Source organism: Phocoena sinus, chromosome 7, assembly GCF_008692025.1.
Source record: "Phocoena sinus isolate mPhoSin1 chromosome 7, mPhoSin1.pri, whole genome shotgun sequence".
NCBI classification, from domain to species: domain Eukaryota; kingdom Metazoa; phylum Chordata; class Mammalia; order Artiodactyla; family Phocoenidae; genus Phocoena; species Phocoena sinus.
Window position 1 is genome coordinate 100,779,461 of NC_045769.1, and position 11,798 is coordinate 100,791,258.

General features: G+C 35.0%; 1 protein-coding gene across 9 annotated transcripts in view; it reads left to right on the top strand.

Moving 5' to 3' along the window:
• Positions 1-11,798, top strand: part of DPP10 (dipeptidyl peptidase like 10) — a 1,311,492-nt gene that overhangs the window by 1,217,181 nt on the left and 82,513 nt on the right. For 8 of the 9 annotated variants that reach the window (XM_032638357.1, XM_032638361.1, XM_032638362.1 and 5 more), the window contains one exon: positions 7,022-7,060. The exons of the other annotated variant lie outside the window; for it this stretch is intronic. In XM_032638357.1, the coding sequence (XP_032494248.1) occupies positions 7,022-7,060 (39 nt within the window). The remainder of the gene's footprint in view (positions 1-7,021; positions 7,061-11,798) is intronic. 9 annotated transcript variants of the gene reach the window in all.

Below are 11,798 nucleotides of genomic sequence, written 5' to 3' on the forward strand. Positions count from 1 at the left end.
CGTGTTATACTTAGTAAAATAAGTCAGACAGAAAAAGACAAATACTGTATATTATCACTTATATGTGGACTCTAAAACATAAAACAAATGAATGAATATAACAAAACAGAAACAGACTCACAGATATGGAGAACAAACTAGTGGTTACCAGTGGGGATAGGGGACTAAGGGGTACAAACTACTGTATATAAAATAAATAAGCTATAAGGATATATTTTACAGCACAGGGAATATAGTTAATATTTTAAAATAAGTTTAAATGGAGTAAACTCTATAAAGATTTTGAATCACTATGTTGTACACTTGAAAATAATATAATATTGTAAATCAACTATACCTCAACAAAAATAAGAATGAGAGGGGGCATCACTATAGAGCCTATAAATATTTAAATGGTAATAAGGGAGTTGTGTGCCAAAAAATTCTCAAGTATATGATATGAAAAAAAAATATTTGAGAGGTAAAAATGACCAAAACTATTGTCTGAAGAGGAAAAACACTGGAATAGTTCTATACCAATTAGAGAAATTGAATTAATGGTTACAAATCTTCCCACAACAAAAACTCCAAGGACCCAGTGGCTTCAGTGATGGATTCCTTTAATGACGTAAGGAATAAAAGAGGTCACATGAGTCATCAAGGTGGCAACATAGGTCATTCCAGACTTCAGTCCCTCTCAGAAGAAGACAAAAAGCAACTATCCATACACAGGACACCACCGTGAAAATCCTGGGACATGGGAGTGAGAGTGAAGCACCCCCCTGGACCACAGAGACTGAAAAGAACCCATTAGAAGGATAAGAATAGTGGCTACACTCTGATTGCATTGCTCCTCCCCCAGGCCAGCATAGTGCCACACCGAGAGGGTCCCCTCTGGACCTAAAGTTTCTCCAGTAGGAAAAAAGAGAGCCCAAGGTAGACATCTAGCTCCCCCAGAATTGTGGGGTTTTTCATGGGAGGCCCACTTGAGTCTTGCCTCCAGAGGTTCATGGGGGGAATTTGGAGGATTAGTCCACTGGAGATGAGATCGTGATGGAGAAGGGTGGGCTGGATCTTATAGTAACCAACTCTCAGATCTTGGCAGACAGAGTTCATCTTTCCAGTGGTGCTCAAGTAGAAATCCAAAGCAGCAAGTTTGCCATCTGTAAAGCCAAGACAGTGACCCCGTCTGGCCAGGGTACTAGGTTTGTAGTTCTGCCTGACTCAGGACCCCAAATGGGAAGCATAATCAGCTGTTCTGCGGCCCTGCAGAAGGAAGCTAGTTCATAGCTCTGCCTACTGCTGAGTGCAGCTCAGCACTGTCTGACCAGGAAGACTGGCCCGATCACCCAGGAAGCTCTATAGACCAGTAGCACCTAAGTGAGAAGTGAACCCAGCCAGTGGCTTTACCCTCCTACAGAACCAAAGCTAATGGCTCCATCTGACCAGGGAGCTTGGTACACAGCTCAGCCTGATTCAGTCTCTAAACAGTGAGCCTTGCCACTATTGGATCCTGTTCTGTGGCCTCACCCAGGCAGGAAGCTAATTCTTAGGCCCACTCAGTGCTGAATATAGCCTCTAGTCCCACCCAACCTGTAAACATAACCAGAGCACCCAGGATTCTGCATAACCCATCCTACATCCTCACCTACAGTGGCATCTGAACAGTGAATTGGGCCAGTAACTATGCCCATCTACAGAGCAAATCCCTTGGCCCTGTCTTGTCAGGAAACTCATTGTGCAGTTTTGCCTAATTTGGAGCCCCAATGTGCTGTGCTGTCCTTGGGCCCCATTCTGCTGCCCTCCCTGCATAAGGAAGCTAATTTATAGTGCTTCCTACTGCACTACCCAATCCTACCCAACTAGGAAGCCTGATGGGAGAAATAGTGTAGCCCATCCTACCACCATGCTTGTGCAGAAAATCAAGCCAGTCCTATCTAACAGGTCCCTGTCTGTGGCACCCCCACACGTACACCTCAGAGCTTGGGAAGTGGTTTTGCCCCAATATAGACCCCAATAGCAAGCTCCACCTTCCCAAGGATGTTACCAGTTGACCCCAAGCTGACCTGACTGATGAAGGGCTGTCTCTGTAAAAGCAAACCTGTAAAGTTTAGAAGAGGAGAACCCTTACTCATACGCCCAGATACCAAAGTAAGGAAGCAAGGATCACAAAATATCAGGTAAACATGACACTACCAAAGGAAAGTAATAAAACTGATAAGGGGTTAATATCCAAAATATATAAAGAACCCATATACCTCAATAGCAAAAGTAGTAACCCAGTTAAAAAGTGGGCAAATGACCTAAAGTAGACATTTTTCAAAGAAAATATTCAAACAACCAATGGTATATGAAAAGGGCCCAACATCTCTAATCATTAGGGAAATGCAAATCAAAACCATAATGAGATATCACCTCATACATGTTGGAATGGCTGTTATCAAAAAGACAGAAAATAACAAGTGTTGGTGAGGAGGTGGAGAAAAATGAATCCTTGTGTTTTGTGGTGGGAATGTATATTGGTATATCCACTATGGGAAGCAATGAGGCAGATACTCAAAAAATTAAAACAGAACTACTATATGATTCAACAATTCAACTTCTGGGTATATAACTGAAGTAAATAAAATCACTATCTTGAAGAGATATTTGCAACCCCAATGTCATTGCAGCATTATTTATAATAACCAAGACATGGGAAAAAACCTAAGTATAATAAGTAATTCACGGTTTCAACAGAAAAAAAAAAGAAAAATAAATAAGCAATTATCTTAATAGATGAAGAAAAAGCAACTGACAAAACTCAACATTCATTCATGATGACTTTCAACATAAATGAATAGAAAGTAATATCCCCAATATGATGAAGGATACCCACAAAGTAACCAATAAATATTATACTCAATAGTGAAACATTATCCTTGTTCACCTAAAGATTGACAATAAGGTAAGGATACACATTCTAACTCTGTTAAGCAAACTTATTAGAGACTCTAATCAGAGTAACTTTCAAAGAATAACTATCATGATGATTGGTAAGGGAGAAGTAAAATTATCTTTATTTGTAGATGATATTATTGTATAAATAAAATGTAAGAAATCTACCCAAAATACTAGAATAGATGACAATTCATAAGCCAAGGCACCAACTTCAATTGTTTTTTCCCTTTCCTGATTTTTATCATTTTACTGTAAAAAATATGTAAATATATAGGATACTACAGTTTTCTTAAGAAATGCTCACTGAATTATTTAAAGGTAAATGGATACAGTACTTCAGAACTGCTGTCAAATTGTTTAGAAAAAAACTAAATTTCTAACTTCTAATTGATTTTGAAAAAAGAGACTTCTACCAGCCTCTCAAATAGTTTAGAATCAGAGGAGAGAGATATATAATAATAAAGCAAATGGAGCACAATATAAATACATGAAGAATATGTCTAAAGGATATGTAGATGTTTCTTGAACTGGTCTTTTACCTTCTCTGTAAGTTTGCACTTGTTTCAAAATAAAGATTTAAGAAGTAACAAAATATATTTCCAAGATTGGTAATATTATGATGGAAAATAAAAATACTATTAAAATCTTTAAAACATTAGGTACATAGGAATAAATTTAACAAAGAGTGGCAAAATCTTAATACTGAAAACTAAAACATTGCTGAAAGGCATTAAAGAAGACCTAAAGAAGAAGTTAAGCCACATTCCTGAATTGAAAGGCTTCATGTTGTAGATGTCAATTCTACTCAAATTATACTACAGTTTCAATACAATATGAATTAAACTCTCAGCAGACTTTTTTTTTTTTTTGGTAGAAACAGACAAGATAGTTTTTAAATGCATATGAAACTACAAAAGGCCTGACCAGGTAAATCAATACCCTAAAAAAAAAATAAGATAATAATTGGAAGAGTTGCACTACATGATTTCAGGAATAACCAGAAAGCCACAGAAACTTAGAGATTGTAATGGAGGCAAAAGAACACACAAATCGATCGGTTGAACTGAATAGTGTTTCCAGAAATAGATCTATATTTATATGATCAATTGATTTTCAACATAGGTGCCAAAGCAATTCAATAGGGGGAAATGGCACTGGAACAATTAATAACCGGATGGAAAATACAATGATGGTTGACATTCCTTATACTATATTCTAAAATTAGTCTGAGACACACTACAGCCTTAAATCTAAAAGCTAGTACTGTGGGCTTCCCTGGTGGCGCAGTGGTTGAGAGTCCGCCTGCCGATGCAGGGGACACGGGTTCGTGCCCCGGTTCGGGAAGATCCCACATGCCGCAGAGCGACTGGGCCTGTGAGCCATGGCCGCTGAGCCTGCGCGTCCAGAGCCTGTGCTCTGCAACGGGAGAGGCCACAACAGTGAGAGGCCCGCGTAACGCAAAAAAAAAATAAATAAAAGCTAGTACTGTCAATCTTCTAGATGAAAAGATGGAATATAACTTCACTATATTGAATAGACAAAGTAGTCATTTATCATAAAAGAAAAAAATAAATCAGACATCATTAAAATTAGAAACTTCTCATCAAAGACCCTATTAGGAAATCAAACAGCTAACCACAGACTGGGAGAAAATATTTTTCAAAATGTGCATCTGACGAAGAAATATATACATTTCAATAATAAAAGACAACCCAATGAAAAAGTCAAAATGTGTGAACAGAAACTTGTAAAGAAGTAACAAACTCATGAAAAAGTACTCAAAATTGTTAGACATTAGGAAAATATAGATTAAATCATAATGAGGTAACACTACATACCATTAAAATGAATAAACTTAAAACAACAACAAAAAAGGTAACAGTTTTAACTGCTGATGAGGATGTGGAGAATTGCAAATCTCATTCTTTGTGGGTAGAAGTGTGACTTTACTTTAAAAGAATGATTTTGTAGTCTCAAAGAAAGTTAAACACACATATATAAATATATATGTGTGTGCATATATATCTCAGGAGCTCCATTCCTAGATATTTGCATGAGAAATAAAAACCTGTTTCCACCAAAGGATTTGTTTAAAACACGTCTTTTTTAGAGAAGCTTTATTCACAATAGCTAAAAACTGGAAACTATCCAACTGTCCATTAACAAGAAATGAATAAACAAAATGAGGCATATCAATACAATGACATTCCACTCTGCAATTTAAAAAGAAACAGAAGGCTGATACACTGAACAATATGAATGAATCTCAGAAACGTGGTGTGAAAGAAGCCCTACACAAAAGAGTACATAATACATGATTCCCATTATCTGAATTTCTAAAACAGGCAAAACTAATCTATGGAAAAAGGTTTGGAAGAGTAGTTGACTTACTGGAAACTGTGAAGGGGCACGAGGAAATGTGTTTGGAAGTGTAAAGGTCATATATCTTGATGGGATGTAAATACATTTATCAAAACTCATCACATAAACTTACGATCTGTACATTTCACTATATGCAAATTACACTTCAGTATTTTTAAACATAATTTTTAAATGGCCTGTAAAAGATAGCAATAAAGAGGAAAAAATTTATCTGTGATTGGAATGATGAGCATAGATATGAAAACAAAGTTGATGCATCAGCCACTTACTTATTGGGTTTCGCTGACACTCTTTATTCATCACTCTTTAGCTTGCATATATTAGAAATTTTATTTCAATTATCCTTTTTCATCTGGCTGGCTTATAGACTGACCAGGATTTCATCATTTATTTGTTAAACTGTTCTGGATGGTTTCTTACTGAGACGATCACAAAGTCATTTAAAAATTGTTCATGTGTATACGTATTCTAGTTAGAGAAAGCCTGCCATCTCTATATAGGGAAAATCTATATAGGTAAAGTGCTTCAATAGAAAAGATACAGGAACCCTATTGTATTCTTGAATTGATACCTTACTGATATTCTGTTATATTTCTATTCCATTTATGGAGTTTAAAATTTTTACTTTCTACAATAGTAGAAATAATAAGACAGATAATTGCATGTGAAGTTTTGGACCTTCGTGGAGTCTAACAAAACTTAGTGACACTAATGAGCAGTGGCACTGATATATTTTTGTGTGTGTCTGTGTTTTACAGATATCAAGGATGATTATTGCTGAAGTGTGACTAGAAAATCAAGGAATGATTTAGTTAGATGTTTTTCTGATGTCTGTATATAGAGAAAATCTATTGGAAGAAAAAAGCCCTGAAAATGGACAATGGTTAATTATAATATAATAATAATATGGCTTTAAAAGAGGAAATTGGTAAAAAAAAAACTATAAATAAATAATAATCATTATTTACAATTTGAAATGAGTACTTTTGCATAGAGGTAAAATCTCTAACATATTACAATTTAGTTTTCTTCATTTTAATACTTTTATTATAGAGTCATTTTTTCCAGAGAACCACAAGATATTTCATAAGTTACTACATGTAAACAGCATTACTAAAATTTATTTTATCTATACATATTCAGCTTGAGATGAAATTTGTCTAATTTTGCTTTTTGAAATATAATTTTGGTTCTGATCCTATGCAAGATTATTTTAAACACACATAAAATTTTGCCATTTCAAATGTTTAGTTGTTTTCCCTAAGGGGAAAAAATGACTATGGTAAGAGTGGATCGAATGTTGACCAAATGTCCACTTTTAAATTTTATTCCTGGCTGTTTGCCCAGTTTTTTGGAAGGACTTAATATTTGTTTCCTGATGATGCCTAGAGGTGAAAAGAGACAGTGTCTAGTGGTTCAAAACAGTTTGAATGAAGTAATCAAATGGAGCTGGAAAATGATCTTCTGTCTCTGGTTAAGTACAACTGAGAATTCTGAAGGAGTTCACCAAAGAAAAGGCTATAATTAGAATATCATTTCATCCCAATTCTCTACTTATTCATTCAGTTTAAATCAATAATGACAATGTGATCTCTCATGGTATTTCACCAGCTGCAGGAAGGAAAAAAGTGCCTATAGGATAACAGTGTAAAAAAGGTTAAATTGATGCGTGCTCACTTTGGTCTTTAGATGCTTCATGGAGTTAATTGTTTTGTTTCAGAAATATGAGATGACATCAGATACATGGCTATCTAAACAGGTATGGTATAGGTGGTCTCTTTATGTCACATTTTGTCCATCACGCCCATCCTTTCACTCATTTGTTATGTATAACTTTTTCTCAAAAGTTATTTCAGTAGTATGAATTTAAGGCTCTGTTATGTTTGAATAAATGAGTCTTTTTCATTAAAATATTTATAACTTGGGCTCTATGACATCATTTGTAGAAAGATTACTTCTGTTTTTTATAGGACATAAATTGTAGAATAACTACCAGGATCCATTTTCAGGACCATTTATATAAGTAAATGTTTGTGTAGAAGAAGGAGAAAAAGATGTGACCCATTAAAACTACAAACCATCAGCATTGCTCAAATCACCCAGAAAATTGATGAAACCTCCACATAACTTGGTTATGTGGAGATTATTCAGGTGAACATTTCTTTCCTTAGATATGTCCTAGCTCATAATGCTAGCTTGTGATATACATGAAGCTGGAATCCAGATGATCACAGAAGAATAAACAAACATCTCCACAACATGCTTTCATACTGGACATTTCAGAAGGAAGCACAAATAGGTTATTCAAATATAGCTGAACCCATTTTACTACTAATTTCATCACTACTTTTTGCAAAGGGAACTATTTTGTTTGGCTTGTTTTGTTTTGATTTGTTTTGTTCTTTACAGTACTCTTTTATTTTATATTCTCTCCCTGGGTGTCGTATACATCTGTGGTTTCAATTACCACCACCAAGTGTATAGCCCCAGGCAACTCTCTTCTGAGTTCTGAAATATCCAAATTCATGCTTGGCATCTTCTGAATCTGTGAAAGTAACTGCACACTCCACAGGTTCAAACTAAACTTCTCTCTCTTCCAGTCAGTCTGTCTTCTTATCATAGGAGTCAAGGACGTATTTATCCATCCAGCTATCAAAATCATAAACCTAGTGGGGATTTTTAAACATTGTCTTATCCTTATCTGCATATGTTATTATTCATCACCAAGTTATTTTGATTTTACTCTCAAAGATCTCAAGTCAATTTACTTTTCTCCAATTCACAAACACCATACAGGATTAAACTACAGGCGCTGCATTTCCTCCTTAACTGGTGAACTCTCAACCCCTTAGAGTTGAGAGTTCCCCTTAGGAACCTGACAATCTGTTCTCTACACTGCAGACTGGCTGAGTGATCTTTTCAAAATATGTATTTCATTGTCACTACCCACAACACTCATATTCTCTCACAACTAAAACTATTTTTATCTCCCCTTTGTTCTACAGATAAAGACCAACATCCTTAAAGGGTCTACAAAGGATTAAGTTGAAAGCCTTTTCAGCTCTGTGTCATACCATCTTTTCTCCCATTTTTTCCATTAGCCCTCCTCATATACCCAGGACCTTTATGTGAACTCTTTCTTCTGAACAGAGTTCTCTCAACCACTTTCTTATGTGAAGGCTGCTCATTTGTCAAACCTCAGCCTAAATCACCTGCATAAGAAGTCACCTCCTCAACCACACTAAACAAATCACATTCCCCAATAAAAGTTAAAGTCAAGTGTAATCTTTATGAAACACTCATACAGTTAGTTCTGTGACTTTTTTACTACATTCACAAGAGCAGGAAGGTTATTCATTTTTTCTTACCCATTAATACGAATGCTTAATATGGAGTCTGGTTATAAGAAGAGATCCATATATACTTGTTGAACAAATAAAGAAAAAGAGTAAGAAGGATTGTGAATAGGCTAAACCTTTGCTTGTTCAAAGTATAGGCATGTCTATCTATCTATCTATCTATCTATCTATCTATCTATCTATATTATCTATCTGTCTATCTATCATCCATCTATCATCTATCTATAGGTAACAATATGAACTATTTAATCTTAGTCAATGTACAAAATGAAATTGGGGAAAAAAATCTTGTTTATTTAGCCAATAATGGACTCTTACAAAATTAAATTAGATACTTAAAATAAAAATCATTGAAAATAATAACATAATGGATATGGATTTATTCTAAACTGCCTGTGTTATTAAACCTATTTTGCTACCATTTTGATTGCTAGTGACATTCATAGTAGTCTAACATACAACAACACAATGCATGCTCTTTTGGGATTATGTTATCTACATTTTAAGTCCCAAATTTATGAATATTTAATAGAAACTTTTTAAAATAAAGAAACCAGTTATCAATTATTCAATAAAAAATGCAGGGAGTAGTTTGTCATGGTTAACTTTTTCTCCAAAAGCTCTAAGGGAATTTCAGGAAATACTTAGAATTCAATGAAATTTAAAGGATGAGAATCTATAATGAGATGAAGCAAGTTTCCAAGAAAATTAGAAATTTAATGTAATACTCATATGCTTGTTTTCTGGATAGTGAGAAGAGCAGAGAGAAGTGGGCATGTTTGCTCTAGCTTTCAAGAGAATTATAGTTGGAATAACCAGTGTAAAAAACATTTGGCCAAGAGGTGGACTTTGTTATCCTCAGCTCATTATCCTGTGTGCCATAAATACTGCCTTGTTTAAGGTCATAAATGTAGACAGTTAGACTGGCTCTACTTCTTTATTTGATTGCAGGAAAGGCTCTGCATAGAGCTGTATGTTTATAACTAGTTACATTTCAATGGTGAAAGTTTTTAAACCTAGCAATGTATTGGAGATTATAATTCCCATCTACTCTTTAAAATGAACTATTTCTAAGGTACCAGAATTGGAGGAACAGGGACTAACATAAAAAGCACATTGCTCAGGTATCCCCATACCTAATTTATTCTTGGAGCAAAGCACAGGAGGAAAATGTTGAATAAGGGAGAAGCCAATAGTTTGGAGTAAATGTGGTGGATAAAGTGATATATGTAACAGATATTTTTGCCCATTGTACACATGCATTCATCTGTTCAATTATAAGGAGGTCACCTACTGTGTCCTAGGCAATAGAGCTAAAAAAGATAAAATTACAAACTTAGTTTAATTATTACTTGCCTAGTGAAGGAAGTCAACTATATAATAGAGTGTACTGAAAGCCATGATAGAGATGAATACAGAGTACTATTCAGAATCTCTGAGGAGAGATTTCCTAACTAGAAGAGACTCTCTAACTAAGGAAATTTGGAAATGGTTTCTGTTCTGAGTTTAAGTAAAAAATGAGTAAGATTTAGCACAAAAAGGACGACTGAAAGGTTAGGCCAGACAGAAGAAACCCCATGTGTAAAGGCAAAGAGAGAAATATTCCACAGGGGCAAGAGATAGAACATAGTTGAACAATGGGATTCACTCAGTCAATTGTCTTGTCAGTATTTATTATATGCCTTGTAATGCAATTTTCCCATCCTTGAATTGTATTACCTCAGAGTTTTCAATTTATTACACATATCATCTTATATTTTCATGAGTGTCCATGAAGTAGACAAGGAAAATAATATTTTTATGTTTCTATCATGGGATGTCATTACTAATAAAGCTAGAATCAGACTCGAGATTATTAAAATAGTTATTAATTTACATATTCATTCAATAAATGATTATTAAGTACAATTTATGTGACAGTCACTGTCCTGGGTGCCGGAGACAAAGCAGTGAAGAATGGAGCTTACATTCTAGAGGAATACTTCCTATCTCTCTATCTACCTACCTACCTATATGCACATATACACATATCCATTCATGTACAAATAAATGTATGCATACATAAAATATGTATCGTATTAGGTGGTATGGAAAAAAGTAGACAGTAGGCAAAAGTGGGATGAGGGATTCAGATACAGTTGGATGACCTGGCTTTCCTGATCACACTTTATATGGGGTAATCAGGAAACACCTCACTGATAACAGATATAAGAAAGAGGTGAGATCAAGAAAGATCCTTTTGCAGCAACATGGATGGACCTAGAGATCGTCATACTGAGTGAAGTCAGAAAAAGACAAATATCACATAATATCGCTTATACGTGGAATCTAAAAAAGTATACAAATGAACTTATTTACAAAACAGAAATAGAGTCACAGATGTAGAAAACGAACTTATGGTTTCCAGGGGGGAAAGGGAGAGGGATAAATTGGGAGATTAGAATTGACATATACACATTACTATATATAAGTAAATAACTAGTAAGGATCTAGTTTATAGCACAGGGAACTCCACTCAATACTCTGTAATGGCTTATATGGGAAAAGAATCTAAAAAAGTGGATATATGTATATGTATAACTGATTCAGTTTGCTGTACAGCAGAAAGTAACACAACATTGTAAATCAACTATACTCCAATAAAATTTTTTTTAAAAAGAAATAAGGTCCACGGAAAAAGAAAGGAAGGAAGGAGGGAGGGAGGGAAGGAGGGAGGAAGGAAAAGAGAGAGATATGAGAAAGAGCCAGACAAAGGGTAAAAAAAAGTGCAAAGGCACTGGAGCAGGAAAATGCAGGAAGCAGGAGAAGGAAGGAAGAGGAGAGCAGGAAGAGAGTGGAGGGTCAGATCATCTAAAAATAGTTGTGAGCCATTCTGAAGACCTACTGAGGAAACCATACCAAAGCCTTTCTCTATACCATATGTGTAATCACTCTCACTAATCTAAAAGAAAGAACTCGATGTTTTGTTACATAGATCGATTTTCTTAATGTTTCCCCTGGAGCAAAAGAAAGCAATCTATATGTATATCATCCATCATTTAATTTTAAAAAACAGTTGTATTGATTTAACATGCTACTAGAGTTTAATTAAAAAACCATCAAATGGGCATCTGTGTTTGTGTGTTTGTGAAGGGGTGA